Genomic DNA, 26,239 nt, shown 5'->3' on the forward strand with positions numbered 1-26,239 from the left:
ACCTACTTTAAGGCCTTGGAGAAGAAGTTCTCCGGGAGCTCAGTGAGTTTGTTGTGCTGCAGGTCGAGGGTTTCCAGAGGGATGTGATCGAGTAAATCAGGAACACACTGTAACGCGTTACTGCCAACCAGCAGCTTCCTCAGACTCAGACCACTGAGCAGTCTAATGAAGGACACAGACAGGAAAGAGACACCGTGTCATCTTCAATACTTCTGACACTAAAACCCAGTCCACACTAACACGTGTAAACTCAATAGCTAGCTCACTGGACAAGTCAAAGCTCCGGTGTGTTCACCTTATTAACGAGGCGAAACAGTGGAAACGGACATAATTTAACTAATAAATAGCACGATTTATACGTCTGCGGTGATGACGCGTCCTCGACAAAAAGGCGAAACGTATTTCTTGTCTAACGTTTCGGCTGTGGTCTTCTAAGGATGTTCGTTTTTGTTCGATGAACTGTTTAAATGCTTTACGTTGACAGTTTGGTGCCAGCATTCCAGCGAAAGAAGAGTGTTTGTGCTGTCCAGTTGTCACGTTCACCATGACCACCAGAGGGCACCCTCACTCATACAGTCTAGCAAACATCCATCCATCCATCCATCTTCTAAGGCTTACTCCTTCTTCAGGGTCGCGGGGGATCCTGGAGCCTATCCCAGGGAGTATCGGGCACAAGGCGGGGTACACCCTGGACAGGGTGCCAGTCCATCGCAGGGCACAATTACATACACACTCACACACCCATTCATACACTACGACACTTTAGACACGCCAATCAGCCTACTATGCATGTCTTTGGACTGGGGGAGGAAACCGGAGTACCCGGCGGGAATCGAACCCCGGACCCTGGAGGTGTGAGGCGAACGTGCTAACCAACGTTTAATTGGTGCGTGTAATGCAGCAGTGGGTGCCGAGTAGTGCTCTCTACTACACCGCTGAGAAATACACACGCGTTCAAATTCACCCGTGTTAGTGCTCTATCCATATCTTGATGACGCTGACATTTTCATCTCCACAACTCTTCCGGAGTGACATCATCGTCTGCAGCGGTGTCCCGGACTCTTTTATCACAGCCGGCCGATGGAAATCGCATTAATACGACGCAATGATACGATGGACACTTACAGACCTCTTACTGCTGCGCCTCAGGACACACAGCTGAATGAAAGTATAAAAACGTCACCGACCTGGCCGGGAGCTCCAGCAGAAGATTGTGGGAGACGTCCAGCACCTCGAGCTTTCTGCTGTCACACACCCAGTCGGGCAGGCATTCCAGAACATTCCTGTCCCATCATCACAAAAAAAAAACCTCCACAATGCTTAATTCTGTTACACATTCTGAGCTCTCTGTCACATGATTAATTCAAATCAGACGTTAATTGGACACAATTTTTTCATTTATTGCAACTTCACACCAATCATCCAGGGTAAGGCTTGCTAGCAAACATAGCTACAATATATATACACATAGCCGTCTTGCTGCTAGCTAACTTGCAAATTAAACTGCATTGTTGCTAGCCTAATGTTAGCTAGTGTTTAATTTAATCTTAGCCAAAGCATAGCATAATGTTAGACAGAGATACTGGGTTACCAATGATCCCAGTTAGCTTAACCTTAGCTTAGTCTCAGCCTCGGACGCTCCTCATGTCTAACTGCCTATTCGCATCGGCAAGTAAACAAACTTTCTGTTTGAAGTAAATGAGAAAACTAGGCGGTATTGATGACGCCAATACGAAGGAAATAATGATGTGAATCATCGGCAAAAAACAACGAAACGACGAAGACACTGCTTTTTTTAATGAACGCTTATTGGACGAGCGTAACGTTTGCTAGCTTGCATACATTTACACTGGTTTAAATAACATGACATAATAGTTAGCCAAATGTTAGCTGACTTGGATAGCTAATGCTGGAAAGGTAACTTGGGTTAAGCTAAGTATTTACTTTGCACCATTAAAGCAGCTTGGGTAATGGTGATCAAAGCGGGCGTACTAATTTTGAACACCGCTATGTTCACGCAGGTGGAAATTCACAGAGCGTTAACCCTCTACTGCATGAAGGATTACATTTACATCAAAAAAAAAAAGTTTTTATCGGTTTGTATTACTTGAATTAATTTATTAGTTGGTAAATTGTTGCAACAAAGTGCAATGGTGGAAAGTATCGTGTAGTCAAAAATAACACAAAATGTAAAAACGGGGATAAATGAATTGTTGCCATATGGCAACCCCATGCAGTAAAGGGTTCATCCGCTAATTATACACTACACATGACGTGAACTCACCAGGACACGTCCATGTGCGTCAGCTGATTAGGAACTGGATAGATGCTGATTGTAGATAAACCTGTGAGAAAAAATTTTAGACAATGTAACACACTCTACATGTTCGCTCAGTGTGTGTGTGTGTGTGTGTGTGTGTGTGAGAGAGAGAGAGACGGCGATACTCACGGTTATTGTTGGCGTACAGGCTACGTAGCGTGAAGCCGCTGAGCGTGAGCGCCTCCAGCTGGTTGCGCTCGCAGTGCAGAGTGTCCAGGTTACAGGTCGCGCACAGGTTCAGTTCGGTCAGCCGGTTGTCCCTCAGGTCCAGCTGGATGAGCTGCTTTATGGGCTCCAGAGTCTCACTTCTCACACTGCGGAGCCCGTTTAGTCTGAAAGGAATGCACACGTGACGTGAGAAGGGTATGTACAGGAAGCATCATGAAAACTGACTGTGGGTTTGACGAAGGGTTCGATTCAGAGCTGGGGTTAACGTCCGGATGGGGTTCCACATGTTCCTCCTCCCAACGCCCCAAAATATGCCGATAGATGGACTGGTTTTATAACCACGCCCTGAATCAAAATCACACCGAATCTGAGGCGGGGTCTAAACTTTCCCGCGTCTGACTATCACGATCGTTGAGAATTTCGTTCCTTAAAATAAAACACCACCGTGTTCATCCTCCCTACTCAGCGCGCCAAATAACAGGAAATGGAAATTCTGACTCGAACAAACAGAAGACAAACGCCTCGAACACGACCAGGGCGGCATGAAAATAGAAAAGTTTGCACTGAGAAGAGGGAACTGAAACTGCGGCCTCAGACGAGCGACATAAGTCTGGCTGTTCACAACGAAACGACCCGATAACCCGCCCTTTAATGTTCCTTAATGTTCTGACGCGTGTACAGCTGCTTAAACAGCTTCTCCGGTGGGGGGGTGGGGGGGTTGCGTTTTTCATGAACCCGAAAACTCAGCGTGAACTCCAATCCCTCTGCTCACATCTGGTGTTTGTCTGCGTTTCTCCGACAAGAACTGAGAGACGCCAGAGGAGAAATGTCATTAAAGTCGTCCGGGACGCGTCGTTTTCAAACGTTACAAAAATGAACTGCGCCGTAAAAATAAACCGTTTGATTTTTTTTAGTGCGTGAAAATGACTGGAAAACATTCTCGAGCCATTCACCCTCATTAAAAAGAGCAGTACCTACGAATATACACGAGTATGCAAATTAGAAAATGCCCCCCCCCCTCCCCAAACCACGCCCTTCTTCCTTCCATCCCTAACAGCGTAATATCGCTAACATCGCTTCACTGAGCTATCAGGAAAGCTAACGTTTATTAAAAGTCCTCAGACTGTCCATAACATTACCATGACAACCGATATCATCTGTTCCTCCCTAGCGAGATTCTGCACGTACCACCTCATCAAACGCTGCATACGGGATGTGACCGTTCTACCTATTTTCTGACATCACAAACCGTGCTCGGGTGTAGCTCCGCCCCCAAATCGGTGTAACCGAAACGAAGCGTTTTAAAATAGAAAAAATGTGACTTCGTTAACTCGAATTCCTTAGAATCGGCATCCCGGAAGATTGAAAGGTTTCAAATATTGGACTTTTGAGGTCAGGGTGAATTTCAAAACTCATTTTAAAAGTTCACTGGGTGCTGGTTTTTTTTTTTTTTTTTTTAAAAATGCCCGGGTCGAGGACTGAACTCGTTTTGATTACGCTTATTAAAGTCGGATGGAGGATTTGAGGTCTACTCTGAGATATTTAATAAAATATACTGTAAATAGATCTGTCCATAAACCCCGTGAAGCCATAACCCCACACGGAGAACAAGTCGAGCCGAGGATGATATTAACTAAAACGGCAGACAAAACGTGACAGAGAACTCCCAAACCAGGGACTGACCCGTTTTCCCTGATGGGAATATCGGCGTGTCGGGTGAGATGAGAGTGGAAAGGTTAAATCTAGATCGTTGAGTGTCTCTGTTCTGTAACAGTGGACGATCCTGTTACGTTACTGTTGTCTATGGGTTGTGCATTATACATAAAGAGACTGACAGCAGCATTAACTCACAGACAAAGCCAGGGAGTGAACGATAAAGATTAAAGACAGGCTAGACAAAAAGACAAGCTCTATGCCCAACGATGCCCTATTCGCTCTCTCAGCCGTCGGTACGGATGCGACCCCAGCGAAGTATTACAGCGGATCATCTGTTGCGCTTTATCCGATTATATTACAAACATATTCGGCAGGATATGAGAGACCAGAGAGCGGCTGCAAAGAGAGCGAGAGACGTCGGCTCAGAAAGGGGACACGACTAATAGTGTTGCTTGCTTAAAAAAAAAAAAGAGTCGCAGATGAGAACAGATGAGAAGGGTGTGGGTATTCTCTGCTTCGAAATAAAAACAACTACCTCACCTCATCTGTTCCGAGTCCATGGACTAGTCACACGTTACAAAATATTATTACTAGTCATTCAAGTGTTTCAAAGTGAAACGCTAAAGGTTATTGCCGTTCGGTCATTCGTTTTACAGCGCAGACGAGCCACCACGATGCGTTCCTCACCAGGTTCTACATGTACGACGTTACCCGCATAATGATTTGCATACGGGACGTCATTTATTTCGTGATATCGTTCACAAGATGAGCTCCACGGCCCGAGTCGGCTTTAGTGCCAGTACAGAGGTGCAATAATGTGAGTTTATTAACTCTTTGAACGTAGCACTTTTCAGGTCAGGGTGAATTTACAGACAAAACCGAGAGCCGCTCATTCGGGCTCGTTTAGAGGGCGGGGCTCATAATCATAACCACAGCTTTATGTTCACGTAAAAGGATTTCTTCCAAACGATCCCGTGAAGTTTATCGCTTGTTTGACATTTGATGTAAACGGCCTACAAATTTGAGGTAAATACCCCTGACCTATATAGTGCACGGTTTGCAGGACATGACGTTTTGTGGTGCCGTCTGACGCCATCGGGCTTTCTCACGGTGAAGCTGACGGTTTTTAAAACGGATCTTTCGTCAAATTTTCTCCGTAATATAGTTATGGCAAATTCCCATCCCTCAGCCAGCGTGAACTCCAATCCCTCCGCTCACGTCTGGTGTTTGTCTGCGTTTCTCCGACAAGAACGGAGAGACATGCAGATGAGAAACGCCATTAAAGTCGTTCCGGAACGCGTCGTTTTCGATCGTTACAGACATTAACTGTGCAGAAAAATAAACCGTTTGATATGTTTAGCGCCTGAAAATGACTGGAAACGTTCTCGACACATCCACCCTCGTTAAAAAGAGCAGTACCTATGAATATACATGAGTATGCAAATTAGGAAACGTCCATCGTCCTGCCATCCCTAACAGCGTGATATCGCTAACGTCGGCTAATTTAGCTACACGGAAAGCTAACAGCTATTAAAATGTTCTTTTCATTTAGTCATGGACAAGTCCCATCCATCAGCCAGCTCTCCGCTATTACATGAGCTCACAGATGGTCATGACTGGCTAGTGTTGGTGGTCTGATCTCTTGGACTCCCGGCTGTAGATGGCTGTGGCATCGTTGGGATTCGAACCTGCGATCTCCAGACGACAGCGTGAACGCGATTCTGTTGACAATCCCAATTGTCCTTACGTTTGATACGGGTGCTGCACGATGGAACTAGAGCGATGAACAATCCTGCGATTGTTTTCTATAATAGAGAGACAGCAGTGTGAAAGTGGGCGGAGTTTTGTCGCAGGGCGGAGATCGGTGTTGAAATAAACAGACCTGCCGTTTCTATATCATTGTAATGTATGCGACGTTCTTGCCGTGCGTTTGTTTTAACGGTGGTGAGTAACCTACACAAAGCCGGGGGGTGCCAATATTTTAACCTTAGTTTAAAAAAAAAAAAAAAGAAAGAACGTTGAGTGCCAACTACAAGGAGTTTATCATTTCCTGTCATTTCTTTTCCCTGTGTAGACGACAGCGGGTCTACGGCGTCACTCTTACTCCCTACGTAGTGAGCACATATAGTGAAGCCGTTTTCTCAAAGATTGACATGGATCACAAAATGTAGCTAAAGATGAGTGACTAAGAGCTAAGAAAACATGACGGGGTGAAGAAGGAATCGAAAACATCGAATTATATGACAACATTGTGATGTTTCATCATAAAGCCAACGCAAAATAAGAGATCGGGGTTGTTTCTCGCACCATGTTCAGTATTATTGGTTCTCTGCAGGAACCAGAACCATATTCAGAACTGGTACTTTAGTTACCACTCCAACCAGTGGCACTGCAAGTGTACACTTGTTCGTCGTGCTGTAAATAAAGCACCCTGACGCGCTCTTGGCTCACCGTAAATCGATGTTCTTGACGTGACTCATCCTCAGCAGGCTGCAGAGCTCCAAGGCTTCGACTCGGTTCCCGGCCATGAGCAGCCGGTCCACAGCGCTGAGCCTCTCCAGCACGGCGGGGATGTGAGGGAACGTGTTGAAGGAGAGCCCGAGACTGCAGAGCTGCACCAGATCCCCCAGCTCATCAGGCAGAGAGCTCAAGTGATTCCCATCCAGAGAGAGAGTCTGCAAGCTGGGAGAGAGAAAAACACTTTCGAAAACACTTCCTTCTGAGACTTCTGTATAAAGCTAAAAAAAACAATACTCTAGAAATGCTTGGAGAGAAATTTACAAGATCTGGCAACCTGTTTCGATGTTTACAACAACAACAACAACAACAAAAAAAGGACTCTCTTAACATCTCAACCACTTTAATTTATTATTCTTTTTATTTAATCAGTCTATGTAATATTTATTTTCTGTATTTTTGTCCTCCTTGTTTTGTTAGTATAATTAATCACTTTTTAATATTATTTTGTATATTAGGGGTTTTTTTTTCCCCATTACAAAAAAATACAAATAAAATAAATAGATCAAAAATTTAAATACCATAAAATACACCTTTTTTTATGGCTCACATTAATCTCTCCATACCCATAATCTCTCATATAATATATAAAAATACTATTAGAAAAATATTACTGAAAAAATATCACCATTAGACATGTGGTGCTGGTTTTCCTTTTGTGAACATTTGTTTATTTTCATTTTTTTTTTAAATCTACGATAAACTGAAAGACCCAACTGTCAATGTTTGGAGAGTATTTTAACACTGACTTTTATTTACAGTAAAGCTTTTAATAATCATTTTAAGGTGATTTTCAAACATCCAAAAAAAAAAAGAGAAGAAAACAATGCTATCTATTTTAAAATTAAAATTAAATTTCTTTTTAAACAGTATTTTATTAATCAGTAAAAATCTGTAATAAACATATTAACAGGTTTAAACCTGTTAATCTCCGAATAATAATTAGTTTAATCACTCACTGATTCGTTTAACAGAAGCCTAGTTTAATTATCTAGCTAGCTGCAGAAAGTTTCCAGAAATTTCATCCTCCTCTAATAATTTGCATATGAGGTGTGATTGGCTCAGATACATCATCTGTTAATTTGCATATGAGATGTGATTGGCTCAGATACATGATCTGTTAATAATTTGCATGAGATGTGATTGGCTCAGATAGATGATCTGTTAATAATTTGCATATGAGATGTGATTGGCTCAGATAGATGATCTGTTAATAATCTGCATATGAGATGTGATTGGCTCAGATAGATGATCTGTTAATAATTTGCATATGAGATGTGATTGGCTCAGATACATCCTATGTTAATCATTTGCATACGAGATGTGATTGGTCCGAGTTAATCCAGTGACATCACATCATACTGCTTTAAGATGCTCTACTTTGTTCAAATCTTTTATTACTTATTACTATTTTATCGACATTACTTTTATTTATTTATTTATTTATTTTTTTTTTAATCTATTTTCTGCCTCTTCCCTTATGCTGGGGTTTTTTGTTTTTTTTTTTGCACTTTTTGTAAAGTATTTTCAGCTGCATTTTAATGAACAAAATGTGCTATAAATAAAAAAGTATTATTATTGTTATTATTATTATTATTATTATTATTATTATCACTAATACAAGTACTTACATTATAAGTACAGATTATCTTAAAGCTTTAAATATTCAAAAAATGAAGTTTGTTTCACAGAGCAGCTCACAGCACTCTCACTAATCACCCGCATATGATTATGCTAACGCTGATGAATATTCATCATCACAAGAACCCGGATCACAATACGCAGACATCCTGTAAACTGTAAGGTCAATATCATTTTCTCTTATACAGCCATGATATTTTTATGATTAGGGGTGTGGCTAGTGATATCGCTGCCGCACGTACACTGTACCTTTATCAGGTCTGTTATACTGTTGGTATAATAAAAAATAAACATTTAGAACTGTGAGATTGCGGGAATTATGGGTTTGTGGGAATGTGATCGGACCTCTGGAGGTTGCCGATCCGGGCGGGCACGGAGCCGAGACCGTTACAGGACAGGTTGAGCTCGGATAGAGTCGGGATTTCACACACGGCCTCGGGGAACACGCCTAGTCGGTTGTGAGACAGGTTGAGACTCTTGAGCTGAGTGAACCTGCAAACACACACACACAGAAGATAAGATAAGATGTACAATGATTAACTCACACAGAGCAAGAGATCTTTTCATTTCAATAAAAGAGATGCCATCTTTTCTGTGACGGACATACAGTCCGCCGCTCTTTTCGGTCATTATCTCGACCTTACTCGTTATGACTCGCAGTTTTGCTACAATGGGCTAAGACTACGAATGCTATGCTAGCTTTAGGACGGCAATCACCACAAACAGTTTTGCACCATCACAAAACAGACTTCATGTGAAAACCGTGATGAATTTTCCTGCTCACACGACTGCACTATTTGACCAGGTAGTATATCGTACCTTTATGGAAGGGATTTATTTATTTATTTATTTATAATCCGGTGACACCCGGATGAGGACGGGTTCCCTCCTGAGTCGGGTTCCGCTCAAGGTTTCTTCCCCATATCGTATCGTCTCAGGGAGTATTATCCTCGTCACCGTCGCCTCGCGCTCGCTCATTAGGGATGAATTCATACATTTAAAATCCATATCCTGAATTCATTCTGAATTTCTGAATTGTAAAGCCGCTTGGTGACAATGTCCACTGTTAAGAGCACTAAAGAAATAAAACCGAACTGAATTTGCAGTGCCTGGTGTAATTGCTTGTTAAAAATGCAATAATATTTTAATGGGAATTAAAAGATCCTATGATGATGAGTCTTTTATTGGGCACGTACACATTACAGCACAGTGAAATTCTTTTCTTCGCATATCCCAGCATGTTAGGAAGCCGGGGTCAGAGTGCAGGGTCAGCCATGATACAGCGCCCCAGGATCAGAGAGGGTTAAGGGCCTTGCTCAAGGGCCCAACAGTGGCAGCTCTACAGCGCCGGGGCTCGAACCCCGACCTTCTGATCAGTAAACGATTGACGTGGGATATACAGGGATGTGGCGTGTCTGAACCAGTCAGCACTCCATATATCTGATGTATAATGGATATAAAAAGTCTACACATTCCTGTTTAAATGGCAGGTTTTTTGATCAATCGTGTCAGAAGTTTTTACACCCTCAGTGTGAAATTACAACTAGAGACGCACCGATACTAAATTTCTCAGCCGATACCGATAAGCGATTATATACTGCAGTTTTGTCCTCATTCCACACGAGAGACATCATCTTTACACACAGCACCGAATCCACCTGTTTTCCCGCCCTCTTCCGATTGACAGGATATAATCGGCCCGGATGTTTTTCAACTATATCGGTGCAAGCTTCAAAAATGTATTGAAAAACAAAATCAAACATTTTAGGGACAAATTGAAGGAATAAAAAGGTTACGATAACCCGCCATTTTAACAGGGGCGTGTAGACTTTTTAGTATCCATTGCATAAACGACAAGATTTTCTCTACAGTCCATCGATAAGTTAAACATAGTGAAATATGAGCGAAACATTTATCTAAAAAAATTAAATAAATAAGAAGTTTTGTACCTCTGCTCAATGATAAGGTTGACATTTGCGTAGAAATCCCCCTTAATATCGTAGGCAGGTACAAACAAAAAATTTAATTAAAAATAAATGAATAAATTTTTTTAAAACTTCTGGTTTAGGCCACGCCCACTTCAGTGTTATATCCGAATACATATACAGATTTGGATCGTTTCAGTGTGTTAAACCTCTAGGTCATAATGAATAGCCATGATTTGGGGTTTTTTTTTCTCTTCTCTGTTCAGGTTCTAAAGTCGAAACAATTTTTTCCGTCCGATTTTATCCCCTTTTAAAACCTCGCCATGACGCTCGCCCTCGCAGCACATAAACACACACTGTTTACAACTCAAACAGTAAAACACCAATACAAGAAGTTGACTATTAACGTTAATAGCGTCGTCTCGTCAGGTTTTGTTCTCACTTTCTGCCTGGCACGAACGCTCCACGCATCGTCGCTTCGCCAGAACGACCCGATATAATCACTGAAGCATTACGTAACCTGGAATTTGAGCATCGTTACACGGTTATCTTATCAACACTACACACTTACGTGCAGCGGCGTGGTTTTACAGAATGGTAGCGGACAGTGAGGTGGTTTCGAAAAGGCTGGCGTGATCTTTAAGGTCTCTACCTGTTAAAGTTGCAAAGACCTCCAGGACCCTCGAGACTGATGAAGTTGTGGCGCAGGTTGAGGTGTGTGACGTCTTGGCCGTAGAAGAGATATTCAGGAACCTCCTCCAGGCTGTAGCAGGACAAATCCACCAAGCTGATGGTCTGAGATACCACCTACAGTAGACACACACACACACACCAAAGTAAAAAGAATTCAGTGTGCTACGTCATGAGACCAATCAAAAACCCAGAACTTTCAGCACCCTGAGTCTCTACGTCTCATCAAATAACCTGTGAAAGTAGGAGGGGTTTCTCTGGGGCGTGTGGGCGGAGACCAGTGACGGACATTTCACTCATTTTACGTTAAAAACCCCTCGTCTCTGCTGTTGCTTGTCTCTTAGGTGAACTACTAAATGCAAGATAAGTTCGCTTGGCAGCAGTGAGCAACCTAAATGAAACCAAGGGTGCCAATACTTAACATTAACAACATTAAACATACACCACAAGGCAATGCAACGCAATTTTCCCATGCTCAGATCTCAAACCGCACGTTATTGAACATACTGTACTTCCTATATTATACGTCGTGAGCGTACATAGTGAACAGGAAGCCATGTCGGACGGTTAAAAGCCACAGAATTGACCTGGATCACGGGAAAGAGATCACGCTAAAATCACGCTAAATATCAGGTGACAAGAATCCAAAGACATTATCGGGACAATTCCTGCCACTCAGGCATACAATACGTGCTTCGTATCTGACGTCTTCGTTTTAATCCTGGTCTTTCGGCGAAAATAGCTAGCAGCTATCATAACAACGATGAGAACTCAGTCGCTTTGGTTATGGTTTGTTTTAGTTTAGTTTAGCTGACGATAAAAGAAGTCTTGTCAGTGAACGTGAGAGATTTTATTTAACCCTTTAAATCTCCCCAACGTGGGCATTTTAAGATTCCAAAACGTAAAAATTTCCTAAATTTTCATTCCTGCATAAAAGGAATTCCAGATCCGTTCACGGACGCAAAATGCCGCTACGGGTTTACTAAAGCCTTCTGTGAATAAAGAGCACATTTATTTATTTTATTTCCACTGCATACGCTTGAGAAACGTAAATTCATTTTAAGTGGTCATGGGGTAAACGATTGACGTGGGATATACAGGGATGTGGCGTGTCTGAACCAGTCAGCACTCCATATATTTGATGTATAATGGATATAAAAAGTCTACACATTCCTGTTTAAATGGCAGGTTTTTTGATCAATCGTGTCAGAAGTTTTTACACCCTCAGTGTGAAATTACAACTAGAGACGCACCGATACTAAATTTCTCAGCCGATACCGATAAGCGATTATTCGGAGCGATATCGGCCGATACCGATACCGATACCGATAGTTCTGCCTTTTATACCTTCTTATAAATGAATAATAATGAATTCCACAATCCTGAAAGAAATGCAAATAAAAACTTTATCCTCTCCATTTCAGCACGTTGTTTCACAGTAACTGGTCTCATCAACAGAAAGATTGAAGATTAGAGTAAGATTATTAACTTACTGAATGTTATTAATTCGTATTAACACTGACTGAAGGTTGAACACTGACGGTAGGTTAGTTGCAGCTAGCTAGTATTATATTATAATAGTATATATTATATTAAAAAGACAGACAATACTAAAAGGTGGATTTTCCTAGGTAATAAATTAAAAAAAATTTTTTTTAAATCATCTTTGGAAGGTGAGCATGCAAAAACGAAAGGAAAAAGTTTTACTTTTAGACCGATTCTGACATTGTCTGACGTCTCGAACCTTTTACCTCAGTGAACTTACGTCGTTTATTTCGAACAAAAAAACGTCAATGTATTATATTTATTTTACTTCGTTTATTTAGCTGTCATTTCGTTTTCAGCCTGGAAAAACAAAAACGTTTTTCATCTTAATTCACGGCAGTAAAACGGACGCAGGGCTGGGCGGTATGGCGCTGTACGACAGCAATATCGTGACAAACTATTTTAGAGATATCGCTGGTGTTTATGACTTTGTTTTTGTTTTTTTTAAATCATTACAAACTTAAAGGAGTTGAATAAGAGCGTTACACATTCCCCCCCCCCCCCTTTTTCTGTGTTAGAATGTTTTCCTAGATATTAAATAAAACGTATAAATCGGAAAAGTCTGTCTTCGTTTTGAACGCGTTTTAAATACGGCTGAGTTATACGTCGCGGTGCGTATCGTGTGTCTGTACAAAAGTCTTCAAGTAACGTGATTACTGTGAGCTGAGTATTTTTATCAGTCCTACTCCCAGGACTTCTTTTGTTTGTGAGGTCCCGGTGAGATCGAGATCTCGATACATACCTCTAGGATGTAAGACGGGTGACTGAGAAGCAGACGGTTTCGAGTGAGAGAGACAGTCTGAGTCTGTTTTCCACGGACTGTTGTGGACAACAAATTCCTCTAGCAATATTATGGCAACTATGGTGTCATGACATGGTGCAACATGTTATTTACGGAAACATGAGAAATCGAGAGTGTGTGTGTGCGTGTGTGTGTGTGTGTGTGTGTATGGTGGACTTAGCGCCTAGCGTGCACGGCTGTCGGCTTTGTGGTGCTGCTTTATAAAGACGCCCTTTGAGTGGAGCAGAGAGGCGAGATAAGATCTCCAGACGTCAGTGGCGCGTTAGACGTCTCAGATTTTATTTCCTCTCTCATCATATTAAACTCTTCTCCTCACACAGGCCCTGTTTGTGCTCAAGGGCTCGCCTGGATGAAGTAACATTCCCTTACCAGCCCGAAAGAGACACGGTGTGATGTGACGTTAAAGGCTTGGCTTATAATTTGATTGACTTGTCTATCTTCACGGATGGAAAATACTGTAATTAGGGGGCCAAGCACCGAAGGAGCATAGGCTCCTTATTGTTATTCTACCTTTTCTTGTTATTCTTCTTCTTCCTCTTCTTCTGGTTAGGGTGTCTATGGAAGCCCATATTTGAAATGAAATTTGGCACACTGATTGGGAACGGTCTAAGGAACACTTTGACCAAGTGCTGCCAACGCTCTAGCGAGCTCCATCACTAAGTTATCAAAAGAGTTATGACTACAACATATGGTCCGTAATGGGCCGACGAATTTGACTGCGAAGCCGGCAAACAGGAAGTGAGGCTGTATTTCAGATATGACTTTGCGCACCGGCACAAAAATTGGTAGGCATATTCAGGACCGTGTCCTGATTCTATGCAACGAATTTCACCCCCTACTGGTCAAACGTTACAATAACATGGTAAAAAATGCTGACATCTACCTGCCATTTTTGCTACCCCTCCTCCAAATTGTGTCCAATCATCACCAAATTTGGCTCAAATCATCTTGAGACCCGTCTAAACAAAAGGAACTCTGATATTCAAAACTGTTCTCAAATAATGGACTGGCAAATGCGCGAAACTACAAGTCGTTCTTGATTTCCTTTGCCTATAGTTATGGCTCTGCTTTCCTGTAATTGCCCATGCAGCAATTCTAGCGCGAGTCTGGGTGCTTGGCCCCCAAAGAATGCTGCTTGCAGCTTTAACTGAACACGTTTATTCATTCTTAATCACATTTCCAAGAAAGGAAACCTTCTTGCATTTTTATTTAATCCGTAAATGTTATAAAATTCAATGTTATAAATCTAGAGGACTTCCCTTTTTTTCCCACCCGACTTCTGACGCAGCTCGGATATGTTTGCGTGCGTGTAAACGACTCGGGTCAGATTTTATAGTTTTATAGTTTTTATAGTTTTATAGTTTTTTTCCAGATAAAAAGGGAAAAAAAACTCAAAAGGGCATGAAAACCCAGCGGGCACTGCGCCATGTTATATTTTTCCATTTGAAAGCCATCCATTTGGGCACTACCTCAACTCTTCTCCATTCTAAGAGCATCCTAGAGGGCATTTGGAGCGTCTTTGATTTTTCAACCATGAGGGCTATCAGGTGGAGGTGCCTCTGCCCCACCCCCCGTGTCAGCCAATGGATGCGGCTCACATTCAAATGAGGTTCTAAATCTGAAACATATCTGCGATAAGCTCACGTCCGATTTTCACGTTACGCAACGATACACGCTAAGCCAAAATTCATCATTTGGCAAAAGAAATGACACACATGGAAGGGAGTCAATGGAGTCCAGATGAAATACATTGCCACCAATCTGTTGGGGGAAACAGACATAAAAAAAAAAAAAAAAAAGAGAAAGAAAGAGAAAAAGCTCCAGGGTAACTACAGAAACCAGGCCGTCCCTGACAGAGCGAGGACGAGGACACAGTCGGTCATGATTACGGTTAAACGCCTGAAGACACCGCAATAATCACAGGATCACTTCTTTTCTAAAAACCGCAGTCATCTCACTGGTAAAAAGGGAATGATAAACACGGTCAAGGCGGTACATGTAAACACCAGACAAAAAAATCAATCAGATCTGTGTAAAACAAAAAACTCACCAAGACTCATAATGTAAATGCAATCAGATTTTTTCAAGTCTGATCTATCTGTCATACGGTACGTGCGGGTTTTATTCTATAATAGAGATAAACGGCATCGATATCAGACTTACACCAGCAAAAATGGTAGAAAGATAAGAACGAATCTGATCCAGTCCGATAACAAATTAGCTTTGGATTATTTATTGGGAATGTTTACATATAAAGAGACTCAAATGTATATATATTTTTTTTTTTTTTTTGCGAGTTCGGATTGATTTTATTATGGTTATACTTTATCATTCTTGTAGTGTGAGTGATTCATTTTGTGTTTAACCGATTATTATTTATTTATTTTTTTAAAGCTATGAGTTTTTCTTAAGTATTACGTATTTATTAAGTTACGGTATATTGTAAAGCGACTCAGTTAGGAAATCGTTTTAAAGACAAAAATATCGTCTGGGTATCCTATCGGTATGGGCAAATGAGATCGCGCGATCCGTCTTCTAAAGAAGAGACGTTACAACAGGTGTCATATCACAGCAAACCGGTGATTACATTTCCCACCCTGCACTGCGGCCTACAAACATGGCCGCCATGGACCGCAATTCCCAGAACACACCTTCGACACGCCTAATCGCGCACACCTGCATCCAATCTCACCACAGTTTAAAAGGACTCGTATTGAGTGTTATCACCGTACCGAGCGTTTGTACCCTGTTCCTCGGTTTGTTTCATGGTCACTGATCTTGTTTCTCGTTCTCGATTGTTGCCTCGCCTCGTTTATGCCTGTTTGCAGACCGCCTGACCCGTCGCCTGTTTCTCGACCTCACGATGGTCTCATGATTTGGATCTGTCTGCCCGCCTCTCTTTATTAAAGAGCTCTTATCTGCTCTCGCATCCGAACCTAACCTCCATTACGTGACAACAGGTGCCACCTTGAGAAACGCTCGAAAGGGCTTAAGTAAGGTTTTATAATATAAAGCGTTTGGATGCTGTAAGCCGTCTTACGACCACATTTTCACACAGGCGACGGGGGGACGGTCACCGGGGGTTTTTCCGGTCTCGACCCAGGTTGTGATCAGCAGTGAAGCGGCGGTGTGGAAAATCACCGTGTTTACAGCACACACGCATTCTGTGACAGACGAGTGAGTAATAAAAACAGTTGAATGACGCGAGTCAATCTTTAAACTCTTGATGGGTGACCTGATTAGATAAAAAAAAAAAAAAAAAAAAAGTCTTACTTTCGAGGCCTGCCGATGCCAGCGCTGATACTCGGCCAGCGTGTCGAAGTTAACGTAGTAGGTGTGAGCCTGAGGTCCGGCCGAGCTGAACATCAGGCAGTGCTGCCTCCTCTTCATTTCCTCCACCTGCGGATGGAGAAACGGATACGACGTCGGTGCGGGCTCCAGAGCGTCCCAGGTTAACGTTATATGCCGTACTCGTACGACTGAGTACGTTCGTGCCGGTGTTTTGTGCGTAGACATTTCAACCATCGCAAGATGTTAGAAATCTTTTTTCTTAGAAAGATATGGATCATCTCAAATGTCGCTTCTTTGATTTAGAGATCGAGTTACACGGATAGGGACGGACACCAGACGGAGAAACAACCCAGAGACCAAGGGTGACTCTAAACATGGTGCTACCACCACCGTGCTTCACCGGGAGAACGGTGTACTCAGGATGATCGACAGCGTTGGGTTTCCAACAAAACGTCTGGTCTGTGCAGACTTTACTCCACCCTTTTCCACGTCTCCAACATGTCTTCTAGCAAACTCCAAAAGAGATATCGTACAACTCGGCCGGTTTCGTGGCTTTGAGTCTCCGGTCTGAGCCGTGGATCTCTCCAGCTCCTTCTGGACTGTCTCTCTGACTAATTCGGGCTTTACCCGGTCTGTGATTTTTCATGGACTGTCTTTCTCTATGCCGTATTCTTTCCATTTTTTAATCATGGATTTATCATCGCTTCACGGGATGTTCAAAGTTTGCGATCATTTAAAAAAAACAAAAAAACAAATCGTATAACCAAACCCCGATCGATATCCTGGACTTGCTTTGATAGCTCCCCGGGCTTCATCGTGCTTGTCGTCTAGGTATGTTCTCTGTGAAACGCTAGGTTCTTCCAAAAAAACAACAAAAAAAAACAGGTTTAATTGCACACAGATCGAATTCTATTCAAATGATGAACGAAACCAATTTAGGGGTTTCACAGGAATGGGAAATTTATTCGTCAGTTATATATCGACTCGGGCTATTTTGTGTATATGACCCCAATGAAGTCCATTTCAGTATTTGAATACTTACGGCGTATTTACACTGTAACGACGTCATTTATTTTATTTGTAAACAACTCACTTTATAAAGAAGGAGCGTGCTGTAATGACTCGCTCATGACGTGAACACTCAGACAACAGCAAAGCGCATCGCCGGCCCCGATTGGTCGTGATTTCAGAACACGACAGAAGCGACATTCGGATAAATGTTTTATTTAACTTATGAAAAGCTTTGTATCGTTGGAGTGTCGAAAATCGCGATACCACACCTAGTATTGACGTCGTCTGGTATGGTGACAGCCCTACTCCTGCTTTATAATGTCCAGCAGGCTCGGAGTGTTAGCTAATGTCATCCACAGCTGTGTGTGTGCACTCCAGCTGTGGCTGTCTGTTGTTATAGAGAGAACGACAGGCGTCTCACCTTCCCCCCGACCAGAGGCAGGATGTGCATCTTCCCCGTCAGACTGTCCTTCACGGACGCCACGATGAGACACGTGCCGCACAGGATCACCTGTCGCTCCGCCCACTTGTGAAGCTGCGTCTTGCCCTTGCGCACGTTGAACACGCCCTTCAGGAGGGTCCGGTCCTGCTGGTCAGTGTTTGCCGGTCGCTCTGTTTGAGCACGCACGCACACACACACACACACACACACACACGCGCGCGCGCGCGCGCACGTGCGTCAATAAAAGGATTATACAAAATAATAAGGGATACTAAATACAATGATCAAAGCCATACTGAGCAGCAGCTGTCACAATATCACACACACGCGCTCAGGCGCACACGCTCACACACGCACACACACGCACACACACACACACACACACACACACACGCATCAAATAAAGGTTTTTACAAAAATGATATGAAATACTAAAAAAATACGTGAGTTGAACACAGAGCCATATTGTTCTTCAGCTGTCACACACACACACACACACACACACACACACACACATGCACACACACACCAAGTGCTAATTATGTCCATGTGCGTCATACAGTACAGGCAAAAATAATGAAGAAAAATCTGCCAGAGCATGATGTCACATGTATTGGTCAGTTCCCAATCACACACACACACACACACACACACACACACACACACACACACACTTTACTGGGTCACTGGGTTCACACAGAAACAAACAGCTGTGTAAAAACCGCTTTAGTCTATTTGTCTCTCATTTGTTATCTCATGAACACACATACACAAACACACACACACACACACACACACACACACACACACACACACACACACACACACAGAGCTGTTGTTATAGTAAATTAATCAACAGCTGCTGACCAATCAGAATCCAGAATTCTTCAGCTTTAGGACGTAGGGACGGTCATTATATAAGGAACACTTATATAATCCTGACACACTTGCACCTTCCCTACAATCCCTCACACACACACACACACACACACACACACACACACACACACACACACACACACACACACACACACAGAGCATTGGCTGACGTTCAAAGCCCTGAGCTCATCCTCCCCAGAAGACACAGTCAGCATGATGGATGTCAGGCTTTGGCCACATTAAACTCACCTCCTTGAATCTGATGAAGGAGTCGGCGTCTGGCTGTGATACAGGAACTCTGAAGGACACATCAGACACCGCTGCAGGTCCCAGAACCGCCACGAGTCAAACACTCAGGATGATTACCGCCCAAACGAACACTAAAGGACGTACGCAACTTTTTTCCCCTCCCCCTCGGCTTTCCTTTACAAACGTGAGCGTTTGTGTTTTCCGTCCTGAGACCAGGCACATCTTAACGCCTCTCTCTCTCGGTTCTTAGAAACTCTAAGGAGCCACGATGGAACGGATCGAAGCGGGGCTCGAAGCCCAGCCGAGTGTCTTTTGTTTGGAAAGTTGATAATGTGCGAGCGACTGTGACGAGCACGCCGGATCGATGGAAGAGACCGATCGACAGCCCCCCCACCCCCCCCCCCCACCCCCCACGACAACCCCCCCACCCCCACCCCCCCCACCTCCCTGCAGCACTTTCCATTCGCACGTCTCACGATATTAGAAGAAGGAAAAAATGCCTTGAAGCAGTCATGCGAGAATCCTGAAGAGGACACAACAAACGAGTAATTAGGGAGAAAAGACCACAATACCCGAAAGTACGGAGAAGAAAAGAGACAAAACAGCAGAGAGATTTTAATGTTTCGATATTCGCTCGTCCATCCTCACTTTTTCAAGCACGTTGCTTTCGTTTGTAAAATCCTGGAAAACTTTCCTTTCTCGGGAGGAAGTTCCTCCGAGGCCGTGTTTACGTTTAGGAACCTCACGTTCCACCTCAGCTGAGAGTACGAACGTTTTCATTTCGTTTCTTTTATCTTTATTCAAATGTAAAAAAAAAAAAAAAAAAAAACGAACATAAAAGTGTCACATGGAAGAAGAATAGCACTGGATTTGCATTTGTGAAGAAATTATAATGAGCAAACGTAACTAAATAATAAAATAAAAGTATAATAGAATGCGGTTGGTATAAAAGATCGCACTGATTAACAGGACTTTTAAACTCCGCTACTTGTGTTTAAACACGCGGCGAAAATGGGCGAAATCGCAGTCACACGGAAAAGTTTCGCCGTGATGTCTGTCGGTAAACGAGACCGCTCGACTGCACGTGAATCGAAAAAGGTCTCCGGGTGAACGCTCGGACCTACATGCAAATCTCTAGTAAGCACTGGACGCGATTACAGTCTCATACGCGTGAAAGAAAAATCGCAACGTGTCGCTCATTTACTAAAAAGGTGTCCGTATCAGAGCAGAAGATTGTCCCGTAACGCTCTTATCACGATTTAAAAAAAAAAAAAAAAAAAGTCGAATTTGATGCCGGGGATGCCTCCGAACTAGTCTAGTCCTTCTTGTTAGTCATCTGTACGCCCTTCAGATGTCCTTCAAACACGATGGAAGCTATCGAAAACATTTGACCTCGATGTGACCTTGACCTTGTCGGGATCAGTTCCGAAATCTAATCAGTTCACCTGCCGGTTATATTAATAACTCCATATAAATCCTGCAAAAACGTTCACACACTCGTTCTTGAGACCTCGCGCTAACAAGAACCGATCGGCGGAGGAAAAGGAGCGGAAAAGGAAGTGATGCGTAGAGTTCGTCGCTGGTGCCGCCATTTTGACCGTGGCCAACGACGACTCGTTTACATCCAACAAAGCGCTGCGTTTTTTTTTTTACAAAAAATAAAACGTGTCCAGTGCTTTTGTTTTGTTACCTGTCTGTTATGCAGAAGAGACAGCCCAGACGTGGACGTCGATTGATAACGTGGATCGTATAAACGAAATAAAAAGTGCGCGAGATAAACAGAGACGCGAAGATCATCATCGTCTCCTCTGATGATGATAAACTCTCAGAGGAGACGATCTCCTGTCTCTCAGCCCTGGACTTCCTCTCTCTCTCTCTCTCTCTCTCTCTCTCACACACACACACACACACATATACATTAACACAAACCCCTGACACACACCCTGCATTTCGTTTTCATTTTCGCTCGACGTTCTGTAAGATCAATATCTCATTAAATGGCCAAAGCCAGGCCTAAAGATGATTTATTTCCGACGGGCCGCTGTCAGAGCTCTGGAGGAACTCAGCCAGAACTCGAGTCTCACTTTCCCCAGGAGCAACAGGGGCACTGGCTGACCCTCTCCGTCCCCTACACACACACACACACACACACACACACACACATGCACGATGTTCCTGTTTCTTAAAGTTTTCTACCTCTTATGCTCAAGCCCTAATCATAAATCAACCCATTAAGCCAGTCATTACACTACGTCTTCACATACCACATCACTGTTGAATTCTCCATTCTGATTGGTCAGAAGGTGTCGATTCATTTTCTCTGTAGCAGCAGCTCCGACCGTAGCGAAGCGGCGAAGCCGTAAAGCATCTCATACGTCATCGTTTCTATAGTAACAACTCGTACGCAGGCACTCGTACGGCGGCGGCTCCGTTATAATTAAACCGATTTTTAAAAACGCGCGTGACCGCCGCCCTGTACGGAGAAGTTTATCGAACGCCGATGGAAGGAGTCTCCAGTGTCGGCGCTTCGGAACAGTCAGAGGTAAAGCCGTAAACGTTAAACGTTGACGGAGTTTACGCTCTGCGGTTTCTTAGGAACACGAGGCTGGTGGATCTGACGAGCGCAACGGCAGCTTGTCAATCAAATAAGCCACGCCCCCTAGCTGATGGTGATGTCAAATGGGTTGGCAAACTCTGACATCATCAAAACAAGTTTCAACAATATTAAAGTTTCTTGTTACGTTATTGCGTTTTTTTTCAACAGAGACCAGGTTGGAAATTCTTTCTCGGATCACTGACTCAGCATACACACACACACACACACACACACACACACACACACACACTTATATTCAGTCTGGTTATTAATAAGAGCTGCATGACAGAACATCAGGTCCCCTATTTCTCCTTTTGATCTCAAATGAAAGCCTCTCAACTGCTTTAAGAGGATCATTAGAACTGCTTAGTGCCACATGCTGTTTAAGTGTGTGTGTGTGTGTGTGTGTGTGTGTGTGTGTCCTTGGCCTCAGCACACATCATTCTACCACGCTGTGCCATACAAATAAAGATATTTTTTATCTTTCCTTCCAACGTCTGACGCCATCCTCCAACCGTGTCAGCTCTGAAGGGGCGGAGTCACATGGGCATGAGGGTGCCCAGAGTGCCCACCTCCATCCCTGCCCCGCCCATTTACCTCCATGAAGCTTGTATTTATTTCCATTACGCACCAACGTAATGAACGTTTTGTGTCGCTTCATATTAATGACTTGAAAGAGCGAGGACGCAAAGGAAAGTAATGGCGCCCTGTAAAAGGAGGCGGCGTTAGTGAGTGCGTGTCGATCGTAGAGGAAGCGCCGTAGTGGCTGAGCTGCGTTATTGGAAGATTTAGAGCGCGCCGTCGTTAAGACTCCCTGTTTCGACCGGCAGTTTGTCGTCTTCGGCTGTGCGTTTGAAAGGGAATTCCCAGGTACCAACCCGAGCCGTGAGGTTCTAGCTGAGCCCGCAGGGAATTTCCACACATTTGTGTGCTAAACTGGTGAGAATAACACTCCAGCAGTGTGTTCTGCATTCTCTCCTCGCTCAGCGCTGAGCTGTGAATCCCACGGCCGCTGCCGCTGTACGCTCAGGTAAAGATAAGAACTGATGAATGATAAACTAGTGGTGTGAGGAAACGAAAACTCAGCGTACAGACCGTGATTCTCAGTTCTAAAACGTTTATACGGTTGATTCACGTGATCAGTGACGAATTCCCTACATCTTTACTAACGAGGAACGATGACGGACAGAAGCAAGGACTGGGTCAGTGTTGAATATTGCACAGATGGCGATGACGATGATGACGATGATGATGAATACACAACGGACATTAGAACACATGGGAGAGGAAGCACAGGATATGCTTGATTTAACTCAGAGGAGAGTAACAAACAAAATGTTCTGAATGTTACATTTCTAAGAATATCCAATAAGGAATAAATGACTACAATACACATCTAGATCCAAGCAGCGATTGGCGGGTCCAAGCACCGAGGGTGACGATTATGCCGCATCACTGAACGTACGTGAGAATTTTGAGTCAGTGGAATTTTGCCACACTTCCTGTTGGTGTGGTCTAACATCACCACGGCAACACGATATCTTCCCGTCATGTTGACCCGATCTGGTTCGAATCCGACTGTATTTAAAAGCTGGGTACCTGCCGAAATACAAAATACTCACCGGTGTAGAAGCGAATCATGCAGCTGAGGTCGGAGTTCGCCGCTTCATGCTGGACACGCACAGGATCGTCGTAGCCCATAGTGGTCAGATAATCGTACACCATCTGAAGAGGACGCTCAGACGAATCCAGCCTCCTGACGAGCAACGAAGGAAAAAATAGTTTGACCCAAAAAGTCGAATGCACATCATTTCCTCCTTAACCAAAACGTGTGGTAGCGAACAATGAACAAAAGTCTCAGCCACACTATTTTTTGTAAGGTATCTCCTTCAAATATTTTATGCAGTTGCTTCCAAACAAATTTGTTCACAGAGTTCACGTCCAGTTCCATGCTACACTTTCACCATCAAACATCAAACGTTATGGGCGGAGCCTATGGGGCTGGAATGATATCTTAAAATCTTTTTCATATCTAATATCCTTTATCTTGCATATAAAAAAAGAGGTTGCTGTTAGGGTTGCCCCCACAACGTTTCAGTGACATCAGTGAAGATCTAGATTTGTTCTGTGGTAGAATTGTGGTGCAGAAAAAAAGAGAAAAGATTGTGATGTAGAGACGTCCGTTACCTGTTAGCGACTTACGCCTCGTAACTCTAGCGCAAAATTAAAAGAAGAAAACTGTCAGACGCCAAACACATCTTGACTTATCAACTACCTCTAGTGCAGATGTTGAAGTGTGTCTAAGGGCAGATGTTGAACTGTGTCCAGTGCAGTTGTTGAAGTCTGTCTAAGAGCAGATGTTGAAGTGTGTCTAGCGCAGATGTTGAAGTGTGTCCAGTGCAGATGTTGAAGTCTCTCTAAGGGCAGATGTTGAGGTGTGTCTAGTGTAGATGTTGAGGTGTGTCTAGTGCAGATGTTGAAGTCTGTCTAAGAGCAGATGTTGAGGTGTGTCTAGTGCAGATGTTGAGGTGTGTCTAGTGCAGATGTTGAGGTGTGTCTAGTGCAGATGTTGAAGTCTGTCTAAGAGCAGATGTTGAGGTGTGTCTAGTGCAGATGTTGAAGTCTGTCTAAGAGCAGATGTTGAAGTGTGTCTAGCGCAGATGTTGAAGTCTGTCTAAGAGCAGATGTTGAGGTGTGTCTAGTGCAGATGTTGAAGTCTGTCTAAGAGCAGATGTTGAGGTGTGTCTAGCGCAGATGTTGAGGTGTGTCTAGTGCAGTTGTTGAAGTCTGCCTAAGGGTAGATGTTGAAGTCTCTCTAAGGGCAGATGTTGAAGCGTGTCTAAGGGCAGATGTTGAAGTGTGTCTAAGGGCAGATGTTGAAGCGTGTCTAAGGGCAGATGTTGAAGTGTGTCTAAGGGCGGATGTTGAAGTGTGTCTAAGGGCAGATGTTGAAGCGTGTCTAAGGGCAGATGTTGAAGTGTGTCTAAGGGCAGATGTTGAAGTGTGTCTAAGGGCAGATGTTGAAGTCTCTCTGAGGGGAAGATGTTGACATGCATCAAGGGCAGATGTTGAAGTGTGTCTAAGGGCAGATGTTGAAGTCTCTCTAAGGGCAGATGTTGAAGTCTCTCTAAGGGCAGATGTTGAAGTCTCTCTAAGGGCAGATGTTGAAGTGTGTCTAAGGGCAGATATTGAAGTGTGTCTAAGGGCAGATGTTGAAGTCTCTTTAAGGGCAGATGTTGAAGTGTGTCTAAGGGCAGATGTTGAAGTCTCTCTAAGGGCAGATGTTGAAGTGTGTCTAAAGGCAGATGTTGAAGTCTCTCTAAGGGCAGATGTTGAAGTGTGTCTAAGGGCAGATGTTGAAGTCTCTCTAAGGGCAGATGTTGAAGTGTGTCTAAGGGAAGATATTGAAGTGTGTCTAAGGGCAGATGTTGAAGTCTCTCTAAGGGCAGATGTTGAAGTGTGTCTAAGGGCAGATGTTGAAGTCTCTCTAAGGGCAGATGTTGAAGTGTGTCTAAGGGCAGATGTTGAAGTCTCTCTAAGGGCAGATGTTGAAGTCTCTTTAAGGGCAGATGTTGAAGTGTGTCTAAGGGCAGATGTTGAAGTCTCTCTAAGGGCAGATGTTGAAGTCAGTCTAAAGGAAGATGTTGAAGTGCATCTAGGGCAGCTGTTGAAGTCTGTCTATGGGCAGATGTTGTATCTTAGAAGTCAGTCTAATTCTTCACTTAATGGAGTTTGTATGTAAATAAAGCTATTAATTTGTAGAATTAAACCTTTCAGAGATAAAACGACATTATTCATAGGGAAGATTTTGTGATTGTGCCAAGTTTAGCAGCATCATCACCGGAGCTACTTTTCACTGTATTGCGCCAGTGTTGGAAAAATTACATAAAACTCTATACGGACAGTTCTAGTAAGATTTTCTCTCATGTCCATCTCATCTGAACACCTTCACTGTGTCGTAGTTTTGAGTTTGTGTTATATACTCACATATTTTAAATGTTTATTGAGTTCAACACCTGCCCTTAGACTTCCATTATACGTGATTTTTCTTCTGTCTTCTGCTCTTTTTTATCCCTTTAAAACATACTAATGTGCACACCCATTACACATTTATTACAACGCTGCACAAACCCCAGTGACGTCTCTCTGACTCTCGCCCGAACCCTTCTCACATATTCACTGAGTCATTCTGAAAAAGAAAAACGTTCCAGAGGCGGCATTTCCTTTAATCCAATGAGTCTGAGGATAATACAGTATCATGCGCTTCACTTAGACTTTCCAGACTCGATATTTTTGTGCCCTAAAGCTCACAACATGGCGTTGAAATCAATAACGTCTCGTTTTTTGGGGGGGTTTTTTTAAACGGAGACTTTCTCAAGACCAATTTGGGGGCGGAGCTATGACTGAGCTCAGACTGTGATGTCGCAAAATAAGTGCCAAACCTTTGGACCAATCACGTCCAGGATGTAAATTGAAAGGGGATGACGACAGTATGTTGTACCTTAAA

At 43.3% G+C, this 26,239-nt stretch overlaps 1 protein-coding gene across 2 annotated transcripts in view; it reads right to left on the reverse strand.

The window, feature by feature from the left end:
- phlpp2 (PH domain and leucine rich repeat protein phosphatase 2) overlaps nucleotides 1–26,239 on the reverse strand; it is a 53,030-nt gene that overhangs the window by 20,423 nt on the left and 6,368 nt on the right. For both annotated transcript variants that reach the window (XM_017477525.3, XM_017477527.3), the window contains exons 3-12: nucleotides 23,355–23,488; nucleotides 17,988–18,178; nucleotides 16,538–16,663; nucleotides 10,880–11,034; nucleotides 8,648–8,794; nucleotides 6,596–6,826; nucleotides 2,450–2,652; nucleotides 2,285–2,345; nucleotides 1,188–1,283; nucleotides 7–162 (exon numbers count right to left, since the gene is read on the reverse strand). In XM_017477525.3, the coding sequence (XP_017333014.1) occupies nucleotides 7–162; nucleotides 1,188–1,283; nucleotides 2,285–2,345; nucleotides 2,450–2,652; nucleotides 6,596–6,826; nucleotides 8,648–8,794; nucleotides 10,880–11,034; nucleotides 16,538–16,663; nucleotides 17,988–18,178; nucleotides 23,355–23,488 (1,500 nt within the window). The remainder of the gene's footprint in view (nucleotides 1–6; nucleotides 163–1,187; nucleotides 1,284–2,284; nucleotides 2,346–2,449; nucleotides 2,653–6,595; nucleotides 6,827–8,647; nucleotides 8,795–10,879; nucleotides 11,035–16,537; nucleotides 16,664–17,987; nucleotides 18,179–23,354; nucleotides 23,489–26,239) is intronic.

Source organism: Ictalurus punctatus, chromosome 10 (genome assembly GCF_001660625.3).
Source record: "Ictalurus punctatus breed USDA103 chromosome 10, Coco_2.0, whole genome shotgun sequence".
NCBI lineage: Eukaryota > Metazoa > Chordata > Actinopteri > Siluriformes > Ictaluridae > Ictalurus > Ictalurus punctatus.